General features: G+C 40.7%; 1 protein-coding gene across 1 annotated transcript; it reads right to left on the bottom strand.

The window, feature by feature from the left end:
* Positions 1 to 582: 582 nt before the first annotated feature.
* Positions 583 to 22,525, bottom strand: PPM1D (protein phosphatase, Mg2+/Mn2+ dependent 1D). Its single transcript, XM_075264772.1, has 6 exons — positions 21,878 to 22,525; positions 12,703 to 12,922; positions 9,780 to 9,904; positions 8,770 to 8,957; positions 7,893 to 8,132; positions 583 to 3,547 (listed from the first exon to the last, which is right to left on the bottom strand). The coding sequence occupies exons 1-6, from the start codon at positions 22,263 to 22,265 to the stop codon at positions 3,047 to 3,049; spliced, it is 1,662 nt and encodes a 553-aa protein (XP_075120873.1). The 5' UTR covers positions 22,266 to 22,525; the 3' UTR covers positions 583 to 3,046.
* Between the last annotated feature and the right edge of the window lie 348 nt (positions 22,526 to 22,873).

A 22,873-nucleotide genomic window follows, 5' to 3' on the forward strand; every position in this document is an offset into this window, starting at 1 on the left:
TAGAGCCCCTCCTCGCCTGCCGAGCGCTTCCAATAGAAGCGGCTGGCACGCGGGGGGTTAAGCGGCCGCTGGCAAAGTCTGCCTGCCGCCGCTTTCAATAAGATATAATGCGCACCGGACTGCGGCTTATAGTCCGGTGCGCCTTATATATGAACCGAGACGGACTATAAGGCGCTCATGGGCAATGCGGCTTATAGTCCAGTGCGCCTTATAGTCCGTAAAATACGGTAACATCCATAAATAGACAATTCGGGGAAATTTCCAACTATTACTGCATTCATTATATAACGCGTTTATAAAAAAAAAAAAAAAAAAAAAAAAATATATAACAGGATCAAAAACATTTACATCCTGAAACCACAAACTGGTCCATTAGATTTATACTCATCTGTCAAGGTAGTGAATGTATATAATTTATATATAGTGAATGTACCTTTACATTTTCAACATCCCAATTTATGATATTTGGTGATTAAAAGCAATAATATAAAATAACAGTATAAAACTGATAAAGTACTAAGTGGGAAAAAATTTTTGGTTAGTTTTAATGTAAAATAATAAGCACACAAAGAAATGGTTCAGTGATTTTATTTATAAGACAGTGTACAAATATATTTGTATACAATACTTGTTCCAACATCCTCTACTGCAGTGTAAAATAAATTAGTCTGGATGCCTTGAGGGATAGATAGCAGACGGTCAAATGTTAACTCAATTAAAATGTTCACTGTATAACCTTATCTACCAACCAGTGGCAATACATATATCTAGAAGAGACATCCAAAATTCATATTGGACTGTTATGTTATAGTAATGAAAAGCAAACCTTTAATTTTTATGATTAACATATCAAATAATGGTATGAAAATATAGGATGTATTAAGCATAATTTGTTCCTGGTACCAAAGTTGATGTGTTTTACAGTAGATAATGTTTCTGTATAATACAAACCTATAAAATATGAACCATAGCTATAGATTGTGCTAAACTAAAGCAATCAGCAGACCAAACAGTTTGAAGGCTGAATCTAAAGATGTTAAAGGGGGTTTTCAGGCTTACAAAAGATCAACAAATTGGTGGTCAGATACCCAGCACCTCACTGATCTATTCTCAGCAGCCACAAGCTCCCATTCAAATGAGGATATCAACATTAATAGCAGAGCCCAGAAAACTCAAACTCCTTTAACTCAAGGAAAAGTCAATTCGATAATAGTTTGCCATATGAAAGTCCCTGAAATTGTAGCAAAAAAGTCTTATATATAGACTTAAACTGGCAATTTCACTAGTATATATTTACTAAGCATGTTTAGTCTGGGCTATGTTCACAAATAAATTGACATATATGCTAGGAAAATCTCCCAATACATGCAAACAGTTGTATATGTCAACCATAAACTCCTATGTGAAAATGGAGTCATCAGAAAAGGACCTATTGTTTAGATCAGGTTTATCTTTCAAAGGTAAAATTCTTAATTTTTGTAGTTACTTTCTGGCTTCACATATTTATCTTCAACACAATGATGTGTAAGGGGGCGTTCACACTACCGTCTGTGTCCGACAGGTAGTGTCCGCTCAAAATCTGGCGCGGACACTAGCTGTGTCTGTGACACCTGTCATTTATTTAAATGGCGATTGGGTGCGTTCTTTTGCACTCCGTGCCCTTCCTTCACTGTCCACAAGTAAAGATGTCCGACTTTTCAAGCGGACAGAAAAACCCGACAGGCTTTTATGGTCCTACCTATTAACTGCTGTAAGTCTCTAAATGCTTTTAGCAGCTCAAACAAGATGGCTGCCATTATTTTTCTCTAATAAGCACTAATTACTATAAAGAGGGGGGAAAAAAACCCAACCCGCTGTGCAAGGTTTGTCATTACATGCTTAAAACATATTGAGCAGACATCAAAAGTGGAAGGAAAATGGAATGTGAACTGTTTGTGTGCTGGTGTTAGGGAAGTTAAGGTTTAGTTAAGACTGGCACATACTGTTTAGCAATAATATATACATAGTATTTAGAGATCAAAATTCTAAAATCTCAGTGAATTCCTAATTATGCTTTTTTTTTTATTAAAAAAAAAAAATCTTAGTGCTACTAATGGGATAATAAATGCACCCAAATACCTTTTAGCATGTTTTGAGTGATTTCTGGGAGCTCATGGCGGGGTTGGTGGGAGTAGTAGTGACAATCTACTTCCGGAAGTGGGGAAATGAATAGTCACCGGACAATCAGAAAATGCCCCTGGGTAAATATACATTTTTGATTAACAATAATATATAGAAAGTAGGAGGGTGTTTATATTAGTGTAAGGATTTCCAATTATCCTGGACAATCCCTTTAAGTACCAGTTCTTGAGAGAAAAAGGCTTTCTTTGAAAATTGAGGATAAACTAATATAAGTCACTTCATAAGCTTAGCTACAATACCAATTTAATAATAAGCTTGCTAAAAATCTAGTGGACCTTATCTGCTTCCATATTCCACCAGTTACAGTTGTGTGATGGCTTAATGTAAAGCATAATTTAGCACAGAGCAGACATGTCTAATAAAAAGCAATATTGTCTCAATGATGGATTAATATCCCACTATACTATGAGTTTACTTTAAAATGATAAAAGTGGATATAAAATTATACAATAAAAGATAGGAATTTATACAATAAGATAATGCAATACTTATGTACATCTTAACTGTACCCTACCAACTTAGGCAAGTTACTCTAAGACTGAATATTTAAATATACATTAAAAAAATTAGATAAAATATAGGTTAACACCTTAGTCATAGCACCAACTATCTACAGGGTTCATGTTCATAAGTCTGCAGCTGGAAGTAGACTAAGTATCTCATGTTGTGCAGAATTAAATCACTGAATCCAGCAAAGTCTTGAATGTGATGTGCTGGTTGATAAAACTGGAGGATGCTGTGTGTATTGCATATTTATATCATATATATATATAAAAAAAAAAAAAAAAAAAAAAACAAGCCTTAGCTCCTCAAATTTAAATAGGAGTCAATAATTAAACATAAAAACCAGACAAGACAAAATTATTTAGCATACACATATACTTTTACGAGGGTGATGTAATAAAGGATGCCCGAGTTTCTTCTGGCCTCTAAGACTGCGTCTCATTATGACCCTGTCTGCACTCCTCCTCTTTGGGGTAGTGGATGTGCTCTCTGTAACCACTCCGCTTCTGGTAAAGGTCCTTCTTGGCTTTTTCACAGCAGGCCCACTGTTGGACTCCTCCAATGTCCTTTTTAAGGACAGTTTTTCGTTGTCATTTTTTGGAGTACTACTACCTGGTGTCTTAGAAGCCTTTGCACTTGATGAAGTCCCAGGAAAGAGACACATGGGTGAGAGACTTGAAGTGCTACTGGCCCAGGGAGAATAGCTGCCACTTTCTTCAGGTTTCTCTGTCTCGCCAACAGCTTTCGACTTGCCTAACTCCGAGCACCACTTGCTACAATTATTAGAAAATGCGTTTCTTCGGATAAGAGATGGAAGGGTCTCAGAAAGAGAGAGTCTCCACCATGGATCATCATCCAGTATCTAAAATAGAGTAAAACCATATTAGTAGACCATACAACTTACTACCAGTTGTAAATAAGCTACCCAATAAATTCTTTATAAAATTGGAATTCTATTTTATTCCACAGTAGCTTTGGTCTTTCAGTAACAGCTGAGTGCTATTAGAAAGCAGAATACATGCATATATACACCTTTCCAGTGGTTGTAAAATGCTTGCTCTTTATTTTTTTTATATGTCCAGAGCACTAGTTTGTTATCCCTTAAAAGGTAACTGTTTCATTTTTTTTTTTTTTTTTTTTTTGCAGCTGAATAGCTCTGGTGAATAATATATTTAGTAATATCTTATCACAGGTAAGTGCTCTTCTACTACCTGCAAAATTCACTGAAATCTGTCTTGAGCATGAAGACAGAACTTAGTTCAGATTACATAGAGGGTTATGGGGAAGGAGAAAATCAGAAAAAAAAAAATCATTTTATAGCACTTTCATCAGGTCTTAGTCTAGGTTCACATCTGCATTTGGGTTTCCATTTGGAAAGTCCCCTTGGAGACCACCCCCCTCCCTGAATGGAAACCTATCCGCATTAAAAAAAAAAAAAAAAAGTTACTTAAGGAAACCTGTGCACCCCATAGTCAATAATGGGATCCGCGTATTTCTGCATGAAAAATGCGGAGAAAAAAAAATGCTGTTTGCAGGAGTTTTCTCTCTGCATATTTCATGAGGGGAACAGAATGACCCAGATGCAGATGTGAGTAATGCTCAGGTGATATGCATGGTTCTGTAATCTGCACCAGGATGCCTGTCTCTCTGCTTATTACTTTTTTTGTTTGTTTCATCCCCTTACCCAAAGATTGCAGTTCATAGTTTTTTTTTGTTTTTTTTAACCTCACTGAACTGATGTATTACAACAGATTCTTATACTCTCCTGAACTTAAAAAAAAAAAAAGTTTGAAATGACAGCTATTCCAACTAAGAATGTGTCTGTCCAAGAGTTATTAAAAGCATCAGCAAAAGGAAGATATTGCCCAGGATCAGCAGACTGGTGAAAGGGACTCTGGTTCCCATGTGGGTACTACACCTTCTTCAATGTTTACCTTGCCTACCCACCTGTAAGCTATAAATATAGTATGCTGGGACCACATGTGCTGCAGCTTTTATTAGTTTAGCAGTCCACAGCATCTCCAGCAGCTCATTCTCTGTGATATACCAATGTAGTGAATGGGTTTGAAACAAATCACATCTACATATGGCTGATAAAACCCCACAGCATAAACTATCTTGCACTGTAGGCCAATTTTCAACCTTTGCCAAGCAGGATCAGCTATGGATGGTTCCCTATGCAAAGGCATCATATTAGATTCACATCTATTCTAATGGATATAAATTTGGAGATCTTACACATACAGTTTGTTCATGATGGGAGTGCTACCTTTGCCCCTCAGAGCGGTGACTAAAAGGCTGCAGGTAGAACCCTTTCCTCTGTTCTACTCTGTTCCTTAACACTCAAAACTAAAAAAAAACAAACAAAAACCCTTTCATTTAAAAAGAGCTGCCTGACCTTTATATTATATTAAAAAATTCACAGCAGAGAGGTTTTCAAAGGTCTACTGCAGTGATGCCGAACCTATGACACACCAACACATGTTGGGTGACATGCATCAGCAGCTATTTAGTGTGTTATTGCAATAAGCAGTTGTCAATACTTCTCCTCACCTGTTAACGCCCCTGTCCCAGCAACCCTCCGCTGCCTCCTCTAGTTGGCACTACACTGACGCCACAAACGCTGGGATGCTACGTACAGCGTCTCAGCCTTCTTCAGCGTCAGCAACAAAGCACCCCTGGAGGCAGCAGTGGAGGGCGCCCAGGTCTTGGAGTGTGAACAGGTGAGTAAAATGTATCGGCCACTACTCTGTTTGGAGGTTGGGAGATAACAGGGAGTCATATTGTGAGGGGGCTGTAAAAAAAAAAGGGGGTCATATACTGTGTAAAGGGGTATAAAAAGGTGTCAAAAACTGAGGGCTATAAGTAGAGGTATCATATGCTGTGCAGAGGGTGTGTGTAAAAAAAAAAAAAAAAAAAAGGGGGTTGATATACTGTGGGAGACAGAAAAAGAGGTCACTGTGTGAGGGCTAAAGGGGGTCCTATACCGTGTGTATGGGCCAGAAATAATACATATAATGTAAATATATCAATTTTATTTTACTAGAGCTACAAATATTACAAAATTATGGACATTTCTAGAGGTAACAAACCACCAGAGTTAAGCTGGGATTTTTTTTTTTTTTTACGAATTTTGACACAGAGCTTAAAAGGCTTGCCATCAGTGGTCCACTGCATTTGTATCAAATTCATAGTGTACTATTGTATGAGTGACAAAAAGACAGCAGCTTTTACATGTAGATACTTTACAGGAAACAAAATGTTGCACACTTGTAGAGTTTATCCATGTAATTGTCTTGTATGAATCTTAGGCCGGCGCCCCACCTGATGTAAATGGAAACCTCTGTGAACTTTCTGTGAAAAGCAACGTGGGGAAGAAACGCAATGCGTTGCTCCCGTATTTTTTCCCCCCGCAGCACACTATGTGAGGCCTTATCTTTAGGGAGCTTTAAAGACACTAATGTATACATTAGTGTCAGAGTCTTCAGGGGTTTTTTAGATTTCATTTGAGCATATAGATACACTTGATATAAAACATTTTAAAAAGTATGTCTACATTTATTTATATTTTGGCTGTATTTGATTTTTCATAAAAGCCATGATAGAAATCAAGTAGTTTAAATCCTTACATTTTTTTCTGTGCTAAATAAATTAAGGAAAATGCTCCACATAGCGAGCTGCAGCAAAAAAAAAAAAAAAGTAATATATCATGATTTCTTCCTGCAGAAAGTTCTGCCTACAGCGCCGTGGGAAGAACTGCTAAGTGTTGCTGCTGTGGTTTTTCCCGCAGTGCTATTTGCTGCAGGACTCCACATGGGACCTTAGCTTAAAAAAGTTTTACAATACGGACATGATATTTTCTACATTAAGGAACTTATTTCTACATTTTGAATCTGAATCCACCTCTGATTCATTTTAAATTGTGAACATACCCCTTAAGTTACTAATTAAATCATACACAAGTTCACATACACATCACAATATGTGCTGTTTTACTAGCCTGATCATCCGTAACATGCTGCAAAAATTGTATAGCGCTCAAAATACCGAAACAAGACCTTGTAAGACTGGCTTAAGCTGAGGCCCTGCATGTAAATATCGTGGCAAAAACTACAGCGTTTTACAGACACTACAAAGTGGATGGGATTCTAGTGAATGCCATCCACACACTGAGGAAAAATACGCGCAGTAGAAATGCATCGCAGCATATTAATTATTCCTATAGAAATGCTGGCAGTTTCCCTATAGGTGTAATTGAAGCAGAAATTCTGCAGGGGAAAACTCTGCAGACTCTGAAAAGCACTGCAGGAAAACCTCTATGCGTTTACACCGTGCATTTTCACTGTGGCCTGCTATGTGGGGCCTTAGCCTTAAAAAGGTATTGGTCATATAAAATTTCAGAAAAGATAACCTAACCTGTCATATCATATTAAATATTTAAAAACAAATTCCTGCTAGCGAGTCGAAACTTTCATTTCTATTTATCCAACTCTTATTATATTAAACTTCCATTATTAATCTACTCTGATCCCCATTTCTGCCGTCCCTCACAGCAAACAATTGGACAGCAGGAATAGCACAAAACCCATAAAATAAATATAATTTTTAGAAAGATTTTTCCTGAGAATCCATTTAGGACCTAGTAACAATCATACTTATATTTTGTAAATGCACAGCATGATTTCACCAAATTAATTCCCTAAGCTATATTCTGCCAAATCACTCTGAATGTTGATGAGATGTGAATATATTCATATAAGGCTATGTTCACACCTGCTCCAGGCTCAGTTTTGGTTAGTTAGAGGACCAGAATAATGGACAGACGGACCCCAGTAGCTATAATTGGGTCAAGTGCCGCCAATTTTTTTTTGTTAACTGAGCGTGTTACATGAAAAAGTTATGTGTGCAGGATTCTTTCAGTTGCCGATTTATGCAGACACTGTAGTGGAGTTTCCAACACAGATGTGAATATACCCTACACAGAACACTAAGCCATAAAAAGTTTTTTAAAAAAATCTACATCTACTTTTAGGGCTTTACAATCCTTGATATGCCATTTTACATGTTAACCGTTAAATTAGTAGCGTTAAAGAAAACAAAGTTATAAAACAAGCAAAAATATTAAAGTCTTTAAGAGGATGTTATGTTTTCTTTTTAAGAGGAAACTTCTGCTGGGCAAGAGTGCTCATATCTCAACTGGTTTTTACCTTGACAGGTGGTGTGGAACATGGCGACGTGGACATGAGGTGCATGTCTTGACTGTTGTAGTGTGTACTGTCAGATAGGTTAATAAAGATTTCCTCATTTGCACACAATCTCTGCTTTTCTGACTGAGGGGAGATACAAATTACAATGGCACTAGTATTGTCTGCTCGTAGCATACGGTGTCTCCATTGGGTAAGTGCACGACTCACAAGCATTTTTGCAAAAGACTGGCCACTTTCTCCCTGAAATAAAAACAAACCAAAAAAAAAAAATGAAAATAAGACACATGAAAAATAAATTCAAACAAAGTTTTAACAATTAGACTAGATCAGTGATAGCAAACCTATGACACGCGTGTCAAAGGTGACATGCAAAGACAATTTGGGTGACATATTGTCTGAAACAAGTGGCAGCCGCAGGGGCATGCCTTACATCGGGCAACCTGAGGCAATGGCCAGAAACGGTGCCTCATGCAATATGCAGCTGCCGACAATATTTACTCACCTGTCCACGTTCCTGTGCGGGCCACCCTCCGCAGCCTCCTTTAGACAATGCTACACTTACGGCACAATGCTGAAGAACACCTGGAGGCTACATACATCGCCCCTGGTGTTCTGCAGCCACCGGCTATGGCGCACCCTGGATAGGAAAATAAAAATTATCCCTAGCTACTTTGAATGGAGGGGCACCACAGTTAAGCTAGGTTTTTTGGTTTTTTTTTATGAATTTTGACACAAAGCTCAAAAGGTTAGCTATCACTGGTCTAGAGTAATATGAAGAATTTTAACTGAAGCAAATATTTGCAAAATTTCTAAAAAGTTTTAAATATATGCGGGTTCAACTCTATTACATTAACTATATAATTACACATATGCTCACATTCACATAGAACGTCTCTTGTTCCTGGCACATTGTAACTGCATCATGTGACGATACCATGTTCCAAAGACCATCACTGCCAATAATGATAAACTTGTGTGTCTGTGGATCAATTGTGTGCACACTGGTGTCTGGCTCCGGAGATACGACAAACTCTCCACTGTAGAAATCATAACTCCATAGGTCACCTGAGAAATTAAAGAGTTATTTACTATAATAACAGTATATGTCCAAAAGTCAACATTTATAAAAACAGTAAGAAACCTCAGAAGGTACACTTGTATCTGGATCTCCACAAAGGATATTGTCTTTTCAAGACAATATTAGGGTGCATTCAGACTACGTAACGCCGGGCGTGTATGAGAGCCGTACACGCCGGCATTACGGCAGACTGCCGAACACTTCCCATTCACTTCAATGGGAGCGCTCGTAAACGCCGCTGTTACGAGCGCTCCCATTGAAGTGAATGGGAAGTGTTCGGCAGTCTGCCGTAATGCCGGCGTGTACGGCTCTCATACACGCCCGGCGTTACGTAGTCTGAATAGGAAAAACATATGTAAAGTTGCTTTCCCTCTAGAAGGAAGATAACCTGAAATTGATTATTTCACAACCTTTAAATAGCTTTTACATTTTAATCACATCCAACCACTATCAAACTTAAAGGGGTTGTCCAAGATAAAATAAATGAATCCTTAAACTAAACTCTCTCCTCCCCACCTAACTTCTAATTTAGTTACAAAAATAAAAAAAAAAATCCATATCCCTGGGGCAGCACACTTTCTGATAATTCAGTGATGTTCCGTTTCCCCTTTACCTTACTGTACTGTAACATAGCCTTGTACGGTCAGAGGAAATGACCTTCTGACAGTGGGGAGAGATCGGTGCTGAAATTAACAGAACTGATATCTCCAGCCTGGGGGCACATAACAGGAAAGCTGACCTAATACACCAAGAAAAACAGATCTGCCAGAAATAGCGGACACTATAATCATGCAGGTTAAAACACTTACCAAGCGCCCGAGCAACTGCAAGGAATGGAATCTGATCTATCACTGTACTCCTCCTGACAGGACCATTGTGTGTCAGACGTGGTCTTTTCCACACAACTCTATTTACTCCAGATTTATTAATTACACTGCATTAAAAGAAAAAAAAAAAAATTTAATCCAAATCTGGTTTCAGTTTACAGGTGTATTCATATTAGAAGCAAAATTATGGAACTTATGCCTTGCAATAAGATTGGCATGACATTAGCTCTGGAGAGAAGGATATCAAAATAGACATTGTCAAATTCCCAGGAATTTTGAAAGTCACTATTTAAGAGGTTAATTTGTTGCACACTTTTTCAAAAGTTGTAGAGTAATGAATAACTTTGTAATCTTCTATAGGAGAGATGACTGCCCAGAAACAGCATGGACTACAACCAAAACTAGAGGGGGTATCTAGTGGAAGATTGAAAAAGATCCCTGCTGCCCAGGTACCATTGCTCCTCACTTCCTGGTTCCTGTCTCCACACACAGGAAATGGCTGCAAATACTTGCTCTGCCATTCAATGACAGCAGGACGGACCTGCTCTAGCCATTTCCTGGATGGTCAGATAGTAACAGGAAGTGGAGTATGGAAGAAGCGGAGCAGCAGTGGCATGGAGATCAGTAAAACAAGTACTGCTCCTTATGTCAAAAAAAATAAATTAAGGGAGCACTTGAAATTTAACTGACAGGGTTTTTTCTGCGATTCTCATGGATTTCAATCTATCGTGTTAGGAAGCATCAACTATTGATGAATTTTTCCCATTTTGGCACAAATTAAAATTAGAACAGATGTAAAAAGCAACAGCAAGACCATCCAAAACAGGGCTAGTTTTACAGATTGTGGTCATAGACAGTTACTTTCTCCTTATCCCTACCAGTTCTTCTCTAGTTTTGTTTTGGTTTTTCCCTACTGTTTGCATGGGATAGTAGTGGCAGCTCATTTGGGTGCACAGGTAGCACAAATCCTCCAGAACTGTACAGCCATATGGACCGTTACAAAAGGTTTGCTTTGTCTCATAACACAATCTCAAGAGCATGGAGCAGGTACAAAGACACAGACAGATATAAACAACCACCCAGGGACCTACAAGGATATCAACAGAGCTGCAGGACAAGTATCTGTTCCTTTGTGTGAAGAATAGGAGTACAGCCAGTGCCCTACAAAATCACCACCAATGGGCTTCTTTTGTGAATGTATCTGACCGTATCCAGGGTGTCTTTGGACCTAATGTCCTGTAGTATGACCTATGTGCACAGCCAAGCACTGTGCGGATCCATTGGCATTCATCCAGAGATTATCAGAATTGGCAGGTCCACCACTGGAGCTCCATATTTTTTTTTTTTTTACAGATGCTGCTTGCAACCTCATCCATTATGACAAGTTTGGTGTTAGGTCATTGATGTCCAACAAATTACACAACTTATACTAAAACATTTTTAACTTTTGTTCATTGAAAAGTGATCTTTCATTGAAGTGTTCCCTGAATTTTTTGATCAATGTGTATACACATACCTACCTACCTTATTCAGCCAACTATAAATTATCATTCATTTATGACTGCACATGCCAGCTCAATGACAGGTTAATAACCCAAACGAACAGCATCATAGATCATAAGCAGACCTATAGATGTGCTTATTATTCCCATTTTCATTAACTGTCATCTCTTTGCTAAGAGAGCCCGTCTGTTTCATGTTGCTTACTGTTATGGCAGCATGAGTCCAATGACAGGGTCCCTTTAATTAAATTGACTAATGCAACAATCCCTACCTATAAGATTGTTCTGAACTCTAACCTTCAATCACTAACTATAGAGCATAAATCTGGAACATGCACAGACTTGTCTAGAGAAAAAATAAATTAAAAAAAAAAAAAAAATTCAGCTTGTTGGAAAAATTATTTGAACCTATGCTTTCACTAATTGATGTACATTTACAGTACAGGTATCAGAGTACTTTATACACTTGTGTAACCATCACATGACCAGAACAGATACTGCAGCCATTAAAAGAAAGTAAATTAGAAAATTATAGAACTTTTCATTACACAAAATTAACATCATTGTTAAAACTGTCTTTGCAAGGATAGGTCACACAGGTTTTTTTTTGTTTTTGCCAGCGGAATATACCTCCCTACTCTTCCATTCACTTCTATGGGGTTACAGCCCATTGCAGTTGACCGTGGTATGGGTCAGAGAGCTAGCCTTGCATTTTATAGATAGCACACTGATCCATTCCTTTCTATGGGCACAAATTTCACGGTCCCATGTGCGAGCCAACAGTCTGGGCTGCATCAGATAGAACAGGTCCTATTCCTGTCCTATTTATTCAATGAAAGGAGCTGTGGAAGCAGAACCTATGCATGGGTGGCACACTGGGACATCACCGTGTCTCATGTACAGCTAGTTTTTAATTCACAGAAAGCTGGTTGCAGCACAGCAGCTTATAACCGGCCTTAGGCAGATTTCCTCCTCTAGCTGATATTTTGAGATAGAAAGGGAAGGGGGGAGAAGATAAATAAATAAATAAATAAATGCGCCATGACCTATTCTGCCTTCCAAGCATTTCAGTGGGATTTGCAAGGTGGAATCTGCCTGAATATGAGTCATAACAGTACTTTTTTTTTTTCCTCTAGCAGAAAAATCAGGAGGAAGGATCTGCTAGACTCCCAATGAACTTAGTGGGGCAGTTGGAAAGCAATTTGGGGGGGGGGGGAGGAGGGGGATAAGTTTCACCTGCAAAAACAAAACAAAACACGTGAAAAAGTTTAAGGCGTATGAATACTTTTCTCAAGGCATTGTATCTGGCATTATGTATAATATAAAGAAAAACTACAGTGGTGTGAATGGCACTTCATCTGCGTGTATGTCTCACTGTGCCCAAGAACAGAAAAAAAAATTACCTGCCACCAAGCCCTTCAATTCTCTCCCTTTCTCTGGGTAGCTCAGGCTTATGGTCCTGTGTTACTTCTACTGCCTTTAACGTATCTTTGTTTTGCAAGCCAAATACAACGCCAGAATCTCCAACGTGGGCCACATACAGCTTATTCCCTCGGATAATAATCACGCTAGCGGTAGTTCCTGAAGTGCTGGGAAGACCAGTCATGGTTTTTGGCCATTCAGCTATGAAAAAATAAAAAAAACAAAAGGGTACTGGTTAATAAGAGCAACTATGTAACACATGCAAACCCGCCAATCAAAATTCTTGTCTCCTGATAATAAATACTTTCCTAACAAATTCATTCTCTCTACAAATCTGTTCCCTTGGCAAAAAGAAAAAAAACCAAAAACACTCTAAAATGCAACCTTTTCACAATATGTGACTTAAGCTTTAACCAATTAGTGACCTAATACAATTTCTCCATCACTAACCTGGCTTATTTCGATTCCATGACTTAGGTCATATGCATCAGAACTCTGCCGGGTCTCCTGTAGTGTATGAAGCAGGCACCCGCTCTTAATGCCAAGGACTAAAGAACCTCTGATCTTGAGCATTAAACAATTGAAATGCACTATTAACCACTTCAGTACTTGGCCAATTACTGATTCAGGACCAGACACATTTTCGGGTGTTTTGTATATGTGGTTTTGAGGGCTCAAACACTTTTATCATTTGGGTTATTCAATTAATCTCTGTGTCTATTTTTCTGTTACACACTGGACTATAAGACACACCTAGGTTTTAGAGGAGGAAAATAGAGAAAAAAAAATTTGAAGCAAAAAATGGTAAAATATTTAATATATGGGAGGTGTAGTTTTGCAACAGCTGCAAGGCCACATTGACAGGTGACCCTGCAGCTGTACGGGGACGCATAGAGCGTTTTTTTGCAGGGCCAGATGTACTTTTTAGTTATACCATTTTGGGGAATGTCTATTGCTTAGATCACCTTTTATTTAAATCAGAGGCAAAACTGTGAAAAAAAAACCCCGGCGGTTTGACACTTTTGACGTTCACCGTACAGGAAAACTATTAGTAGACCGGGCATTTTCGGACAGAGGGATACCTAATGTGTATGTGTTTGACATAAGATTTTCTACTTTTATATGTATTCTAGGGAAAGGAGGAGTTTTAGGGTAGTTTACACTTTGGGGGGGGGAAGGGGCCGCCAATACAGATCCGGCATCCGCTGTAATAGAAAGGCGGATGTCTGGGAGGGTTAGACGCCAGCACAGGTGCCGGGGCCTGCGACATCGCTACGCTCCTGCCAGCAGTGGCAGGAGCAATGCCGCTATTCCTGGAGGAGGCGGAGGAGCGGAATAGCAGCATCGCATTTACCAACCTCCCCGGACCTGCTCACTGCAGCCCCCGCTTCCCCTTGTACTATAGGCCGCGGCGGGCGGTAGTGAATAGGCCCGGGAGCCAGGCCGCAATCCCACTGCTGCTGTTATTATACACGGGGGTCTTTTCAGACCCCCGAGTATAATAATCGGAGCCCCAGGGGAGGTGAGAGAAAATAATAAACAATGTTACTTACCTCTCCGGGATCTGATGTCAATCTGACAATGCTGCGGCCCAGGCCCACCTTCTGGACGGACGTAAAAATGTAGGCGGTTCGGAAGTGGTTAATAGTGGCAATTAAATGGCTTCAGACAGTCACAGCACAGTAATCGGACATCTGTCTGGTAAAGAGCTGTGCACCTGTGTCCATCACATGACCTTGGACGGATTATTAGTCACAGGGAGTAAGAAGAATGAATGGGAGAGATCTAGAAAACCGCAAGGAATTGATATAGAAAGTATATTGGAAGATTGCATACATTTTCATTATATAAACAATAAGAATTGTCTCAATATTGGTCTGAAACTTGAGACGCCCTTTAAGCTCCTCCCATCTCAGCCACTTCTCTTCTAGCAGCAGGGACATTGTCCAGCAGAAGTTTTTCTTACAAAAGAAGTAGCATCCTTTTTTTTCCATAGTTATACTGCTAGAGGTAAAATTAACACCTGTATCTCACTAAGAGGATACAATTAGGTATCAGGGCAGGTAGCAAGACTTAAATTTAGCCAATTCCCAGAGAAACATTTTCATAATATACTTTACAGCAGGATCAGAGCCATAGGAAGCAACAGATTGAAGTTGACTCATTGAGGTCAATGGTGGAGTCTTCTAAATCTGCTATGTGCAAGGGATGGGTGGGTTGATAATGGTGATGAATGCAATGATGAGTCATTGGTGTTCTCTTCTATTGTAATACTTTGTTGTCTGTTATGTAAATGAGGTGACTGCTGCAAAGAAAACCCCTTGAGAATTGGCAAGTGACAGGCTATTATGTCTAAGATGTTTTTACTTTTTAAAAAAGGACTGCGTAGAAGCCTTCCCTCTAAAAAGAAAATATGGTACATCAGTTTATTTTTGGTACAAGAAAGCCTCATTGCACCATTTCCATAAACCATACAGACATTAGAAAATATTTTTAAAGAGGACCTTTCATGGGTTTGGGCACAGGCAGTTCTATATACTGCTGGAAAGCTGACAGTGCGCTGAATTCAGAGCACTGTTGGCTTTCCCAATCAGTGCCCTGGGTGAAGAGCTATCTGTACGGGTACTGTAGCTCTTCACAGTCAGAAGGGCGTTCCTGACAGTCTATCGTGCTGTACAGTGCGAGCGGGGAGGAATGCCCCCTCCCACTGCTTACAGTATTCGTCCATAGACAAGTATTATCAGGAGGGGAGGAGGCGTTCCTCCCCGCTCACACAGCACATAGGTGCTGCTGTGGAGAAGGACGTTCCTGACTGACTGTCAGGAACGTCCTTCTGACGATGAAGACCTACGGCACCGCTTGCTCATCACCCGGGGGACAGATCGGGAAAGCCGACAGTGCGCTGAATTCAGCACACTGTCGGCTTTCCAGCAGTATATAGAACTGCCTGTGCCCAAATCCATGAACGGTCCTCTTTAATTAACCACTTGGTTCCAGGAACTGACAATATAAATGAACATCAATAGCAGTCTTGGTAAATGAGAAGGGACTCATGGATTTAGATTTATCCCAATGAAAACTTATAGTTCCATTTACTTTTTTTGAGCTTAAACTGTATCAGTGGAAGTTACGTTCTCCTTAGTAGTGTTTTTCGACAGTGTTAAAAGTACTTATAAAAACAGTTTACAAACAAAAAATAAATAAATAAATGAATAGAACAAGAGAATTTTAGTTGTAAACAGAATGATCCATTGTTTCTCTCACTGTGAAATATAATGACAGCCCAGCAGGAATTACAACAGCTGTTTTATATGAGGCATAGCAAGGTTGGGCTTTGTATGACTTCAGTAAACCTGTTATGAAAACTCTCACATGAACATGTCCCGGCAAGAATCCTGACTGTCTGTCCACTGCTACTTCACAGAGCCCTGACAGCAGAAACATACAGCCTGTGTAATGAATGAGATCACCACATATACAAGCTATCTGCTTCTACAGTAAAATAATGCCCAAAGATTGGTATTCTTTATAACTATTGGCCTCATAAAGAAGCAATCTATTTTCAGAGGGGAATTTCATGTATACTATACAAGAATATTACCTGAAAAGGAGCTACATTGTTATTCTTACAAAGGTGCTGTTAATAACATTATTAAAGTTACAGGCAGTTCAGCCATGATGTCCTCAGCCCCGTGCCCCATTGTTAGTACAATCAGCTCTAGGAACTTTAAAGAGGACCTTTCATGGTTTGCGCCACAGGCAGTTCTATATACTGCTGGATACCCAATCTGTGCCCCGGGTAAAGAGCTAGCAGTCCCGATACCGTAGCTCTTTACAGTCAGAAGGGCGTTCCTGACAGTCTGTCAGGTACGTCCTTCTCCACAGCAGCGCCTATCACGCTGTACTGTGTGAGCGGGGAGGAACGCCTCCTACCTCTGCTCACAGTGCTCGTCCATAGACGAGTATTATCAGGAGGGGAGTGGGGAGAAGCCATGTTTAAGTAACCCTTTAGAGGCAGGCTAGTTTAGAAGTTAACGCTCAGCGCCTTTTTCATATTTTCCTTCCAAAAATCATAACTTTATTTTTCTTTCAACATTCACGGCGTCCACGTTGCATTAAAAGAGACATAGCAACTTAGTCCGATTTCGGCCATACCATTTTTATTTTGGTATTATGACCTTTTTCTGCTTTAACAAATAAAACATCCCTTTTTACCTAGAACTATTTTACCATTTTGTTGACAGAGGTAAGATAGGGTTCTTTATTTGTGGAGAAAGTTGTACTTTTCATTGGCATCAATGCTTGGCATGTATGACTTTTGGATCACTTTTTAGCATGGCAACGATGAAGAATAGTAACAGTACTAATAGCTCAGGTATAGTGGAGGCTAGAGAAAAATTGTAACTGTACCAGTATCAGTGGAGTCGCACATATTGAAGGTTATAAAAAAGGTGGAGTTGGTGGAGGTGCCAAGAGGTTGTTTCATATTCAGAACACAAAAAATTACAAAAAACCACCAGGTAAACAAGTTTAAGCAAAAATAGAAAAAGGTTTTATTACATAAAATCCACATATAACAATACAACATATAACATACAAAATATATAGAAAAAATGGAGGAGGCAACTGAGTTACCCAATAAATAGGAGTGAGAATGGGAAAGGTGGAAAGTATGCCCATAAAAGATAAATGGATATATTTAGCAGGATCATAGGCCCAAAGATATATATAGAGCAGCGGATATATAGCAAATGTAGCGTAACAAGACTAAATATGTAGCTATAATAGCAGAAATGACATGCCACAATAGTAACCCTCCTACAGAGATATGGTAAACATATAGGCCCATGAGTGATGCAACAAATACTTTACTGCAATGGTATTAGCATACAGACCGTGTAGGCCACAAGGCCAAATGTCCCAGACCACTCCACACCCGACGCGCGTTTCGCCCGCTAGGGCTTTGTCAAGGGATCATCCCTTGTCATCCCTTGACAAAGCCCTAGCGGGCGAAACGCGCGTCGGGTGTGGAGTGGTCTGGGACATTTGGCCTTGTGGCCTACACGGTCTGTATGCTAATACCATTGTAGTAAAGTATTTGTTGCATCACTCATGGGCCTATATGTTTACCATATCTCTGTAGGAGGGTTACTATTGTGGCATGTCATTTCTGCTATTATAGCTACATATTTAGTCTTGTTACGCTACATTTGCTATATATCCACTGCTCTATATATATCTTTGGGCCTATGATCCTGCTAAATATATCCATTTATCTTTTATGGGCATACTTTCCACCTTTCCCATTCTCACTCCTATTTATTGGGTAACTCATTTGCCTCCTCCATTTTTTCTATATATTTTGTATGTTATATGTTGTATTGTTATATGTGGATTTTATGTAATAAAACCTTTTTCTATTTTTGCTTAAACTTGTTTACCTGGTGGTTTTTTGTAATTTTTCACTTAACTACACCAGAGATTGTACCTATTCATGGTATATGTTTACTTAGATATTCAGAACACAGCTAAATAAAACATTGCAATGCAGAAAAATTGCATTGTTTTTTCGCAGTGTTTTTCATTGAGTTTTATTCTGCGTTTTTTCTTACCCTATTACATCTATAGGCAAAACACAAGCATTTCCACAGGTAAAATCAACATAAAAACACAGCCTTTCCTCCCCCCCTTGCAGTGTGTGGATGGGACTAGCCAGAATAGCATCCACTTTGTTGGTACTGTAAAATGCAGCTTTTTCTGTTGTATTTCCACAAGAGAAATTGGGCCTTAGCCCCCACATAAGTAAGCCACAGCCAACAAATCTTGTGAAAAAGACTGCAATGGAATCGCAGCATTTCACACAGAAAGTCTGCAGTGTTTTCCTCTGCGGACTTTCTGCCCCTATTATACCTATATGTAAACTGTTTCCGTTTTTGTTTTTTTTTTGCAATGTGTGGATGGGATTAACCAAAACATTTCCACCACGACCAAAACGCTTCATTATTGCAATGTAGGGCCCCACATTGAGGAAACGCAGCTTTTTTGTTGCAGTTTTTTGAGCCAAAGCCAAGAATGTCTTCAAAAGGAATGGGAAATATATAGGAGTTTCTTATACTTCTCTCTTCTCAATTTACACCTGGATTTAGCTCAGAAATCCACAAAAAAAACTGCAACAAAAAAAAAGCTGTTTCCGCAACGTAGGGTTTTAGCCTAAGGCTTTGGCCTCACTGGGCGGGAACACAGCACTAAATCACTGCAGGAAGAACCGTGGCGTCAATGCATTGTGGTTCTTCCCGCAGCGCTTTCAACAGAAAGTTCAGAGTTTTCCTCCGCAGACTTTCTGTTACAATTATATCTATGGGAAAGCAGCCGGCGTTTCCATAGATATAATTGACATGCTGCGATTTTCAAAACCGCGCTGCGATTTTTGCCGCAAAGTGGGCATGGGATTTGCATGAATCCCATCCACTTTGCAAGTACTGTAAGACGCCGCAATTTTTACCACATCTTTACCGGCCAGTGGGGCCCCGGCCTAAAGAAGTTTTCTAGCCCCAAATTAGAGCCTTCATACAGATAACCTACCCACAGAATTCAATTAATATGAGCAGCACAAGTGGTCCATTCAACTGCATAGTGGAGCTTTCAGGGAACTGCACCGCTGTTCCTATTTCTTGAATAGAAGCTGCTGTAACAGCTGATCTGTGTTGGACCCCCACATATCACATACTGATGATTCTGATTTGAGTCCAGAAAACCCCTTTAGGCTAAGGCCTCATGTGGCGTCCCGCAGCAAAAAAGTCACGGCGGCAACGCATCACAGTTCTTCCCATAGCATTTTGCACAGAAGGTTCGCAGAGGTTTCCTCTGTGGATTTTCTACTTCAATTATATCTATAGGGAAACTACTTGCATTTCCGTAGCTATAATTAACATGCTGCAATACTGGTTTTGGAAACGCTGCACATCCGCACCATGTATTTTCCCGCAAAGTGAGGATCCCGGCTTTGCTACGACTGTAAACTGCCACAATTGTTTTCTGCAGCGTTTATGCCACATGGGGTCCTGTTTGGTAGCTAAACAAAATCCACTTCCAATGACAACATGGGGGAAGAAAAAAAAGAAAACAAAACATACAACCCAAAAAAGTTATTAACAAGTTCATTTCTGACTCCTGGGATTTGCTTACTACTGCCATATAAGAAATTTTATTTTTTTTAATTTATTTTTTTTACAAATAACTAAACCAGGCTCATTAAAACCAGATCCCAAAGGTCTTTGATAGTTAAAGATGGGTCTAAACCAGGACTTTCAGTAGACTGTGGATTGATATTAACCATCAAGTGACAACGGCAGTCCAAATGCTTGTAGACAGCTCAACTGCTTTGGAATGCAGCAACTCAACAGTTAAGATACATTAGTAGCGCTTGAAAAAGTCTAGGTGTAGCCCTGACCTAAATGCACATGTAACTGGTCTGCACAGAGCGGAACTTCACTGGTAAGTAATAATAAATATCATAATGGCACCCTACCCAGATCATGTCATTTTACTGGTGAGGAACTGGTGTATAACACACATTACTTTTTGTCATTTGTACAGGATGATCCAATGTTTGCATCTACCAAGATGTCACATTGGCACCTGTACAGAATAAATCCACATTGCAGTTAATACCAACGTTACAAATATAAAAAGAAGCATCATAGCTACTACTTTGCCAGAAAATAAAAGGCAGGCTTCCTATCATTTATGGATACCTTGGAGATCACACAGCTTCACTGCGTTTGTCAACATATAGTCTAAAAGACTGGCTGAAGCCTCATCCAGCCCATTGTTTTGATTATATATGCAGATCAAAGACGATTAATAGCCTGCAGCCAGCATAGGGGGTGGGGTGGGGGTGACCAACAATGACAGCCAGAGGAAGACACTACAGCTGGCTCTGGCCAGGGAATAATTATATTCTGCTTCCAGATCATTCCGTCTGAAGAGGCTTAGAGCAAACCAACAAGGCCGGCCAAATCCCAGAAGTACTAGCCACACAACAACACTTGTGACAGCTGGCAGTACAACGTATAGGGCTCAGTGTTGTGGTCAGGGTATGTGACAGCTGACAGTACATTGTATAGGGTACAGTGTTGTGGTTGGGGAACGTGACGGCTGGCAGTACAATGTATAGGGCACAAGGTTATGGTTATAGGGTATGTGACAGCTGGCAGTACAATGTATATTGCACAGTGTTGTGGTAAGGGTATGTGACGGCTGGCAGTACAATGTATTGGGCACAGGGTTATGATCGGGGTACATGACAGCACAATGTGTAGGGCACAGTGTTGTGGTTAGGGTATGTGACAGCTGACAGTACAATGTATTGGCCACAGGGTTATGATCGGGGTACATGACAGCACAATGTGTAGGGCACAGTGTTGTGGTTAACGTATGTGACGGCTGGCAGTACAATGTATTGGGCACAGGGTTGTGATCGGGGTACATGACAGCACAATGTGTAGGGCACAGTGTTGTGGTAAGGGTATGTGACAGCTGACAGTACAATGTATTGGCCACAGGGTTATGATCGGGGTACATGACAGCACAATGTGTAGGGCACAGTGTTGTGGTTAGGGTATGTGACAGCTGACAGTACAATGTATTGGCCACAGGGTTATGATCGGGGTACATGACAGCACAATGTGTAGGGCACAGTGTTGTGGTTAAGGTATGTGACGGCTGGCAGTACAATGTATTGGGCACAGGGTTGTGATGGGGGTACATGACAGCACAATGTGTAGGGCACAGTGTTGTGGTAAGGGTATGTGACAGCTGACAGTACAATGTATTGGCCACAGGGTTATGATCGGGGTACATGACAGCACAATGTGTAGGGCACAGTGTTGTGGTTAGGGTATGTGACGGCTGGCAGTACAATGTATTGGGCACAGGGTTGTGATCGGGGTACATGACAGCACAATGTGTAAGGCACAGTGTTGTGGTAAGGGTATGTGACGGCTGGCAGTACAATGTATTGGGCACAGGGTTGTGGGTGGACACTCAGTAGTTATTAGAGGCTGCCTCTCACCAGAAGAGACAATAACACTCGCAGCCATTGTCCTAGCACAAGTTTCCTAGAATGGCTGGGCATGGAGAGGGCATCGTACTTACGGAGTTTCTTCCACATGGCATGGTGACAGGCTATGAAGCCCTTACGGATGGCAGCACACACTTCCTCCGGGTCCCGGGACATGAAGCCCTTCTGCTTCCTGATGAAGCCCCATAAGTGGTCCCTGGCGAAGTGAGCAGCTTCCCGTCCTCCGTGCCCATCAAAGACCGCAAAGAATCCCACACACTGGCCGCTCCTGGCGCCCGCTTGGGCCTGCTCGTGGGTAGTAGTCCGGTTTGGAAGGTCCGTTTCTTCGTCCTCTTCCTCTTCCCAGGTCAGCTCGCCCTCTTCGGGCTCCGGCTCTACTAAGATCTGGGTGACATCTTCCATGTACTTTCTGCCGCCTTGGTCCGAGAACACACTAACCCGTAGAGTGAAAGGACCCTCCATGCCCCCTGCTCTGCCGCCTCGACCCGGGTTTAGACGCCGTCGTCCCACTCACTGCTGACGAGTATTTTTACCACGACCGCCGCTCCTTCCTTGGTGCCACCCGAGTCCTGATAGTGAATGGATTGTCCGCAAACCTGTTCCGCCCGCGCTTCTTATTGTTTATGTTCAACACTGTTCCGACCTGTCCTACAGCCGCCGTGACGTCACGCTCCAGTGTAACACTCAGCTGTACCGCACGTAGAGTCCCTCTACCCGCCCCACCGAGCTACGCATGCGCGCTAACAGAAAGGAAGCCGCTAGCTGCACGGAGGAGGCGAGTTCAAGTTGGGAGGGGGAGTTCTGAGCGGGGACGTTCTCGAACTTTCTGAAAAGCCAGCGCGCGTCCATCTTTGAACGCGGGAGAAAATACGGCGCAGGTCGGAGAGAACGTTAGAAGACCTCATACACATTGTAAAATTTCAGAGTGTCTGGCCTTTCTATGTGACAAGAAGCTGAGAGAGCTTAAGGGGCAATATTATGTAGTATGGCAGTATAAACAAAGATGGCGCCACAAAACAGCCTCTCACCAGAGGCAATGGAGCCGATGTCAGGTTTTTAGATTAGAAATA

This window comes from Leptodactylus fuscus, chromosome 2 (genome assembly GCF_031893055.1).
Source record: "Leptodactylus fuscus isolate aLepFus1 chromosome 2, aLepFus1.hap2, whole genome shotgun sequence".
In the NCBI taxonomy this organism is placed as follows: domain Eukaryota; kingdom Metazoa; phylum Chordata; class Amphibia; order Anura; family Leptodactylidae; genus Leptodactylus; species Leptodactylus fuscus.

What these genes read in the sequence shown, in the direction of transcription:
- PPM1D (XM_075264772.1), bottom strand. Translation starts at nt 22,265, where the DNA reads ATGGAGGGTCCTTTCACTCTACGGGTTAGTGTGTTCTCGGACCAAGGC. An exon ending in TGCCATGTGGAAGAAACTCC is followed by an intron (nt 12,923 to 21,877) that starts GTAAGTACGATG and finishes ATTTTTTCATAG; the next exon opens with CTGAATGGCCAAAAACCATG. An exon ending in ATTGAAGGGCTTGGTGGCAG is followed by an intron (nt 9,905 to 12,702) that starts GTAATTTTTTTT and finishes CTTTTAATGCAG; the next exon opens with TGTAATTAATAAATCTGGAG.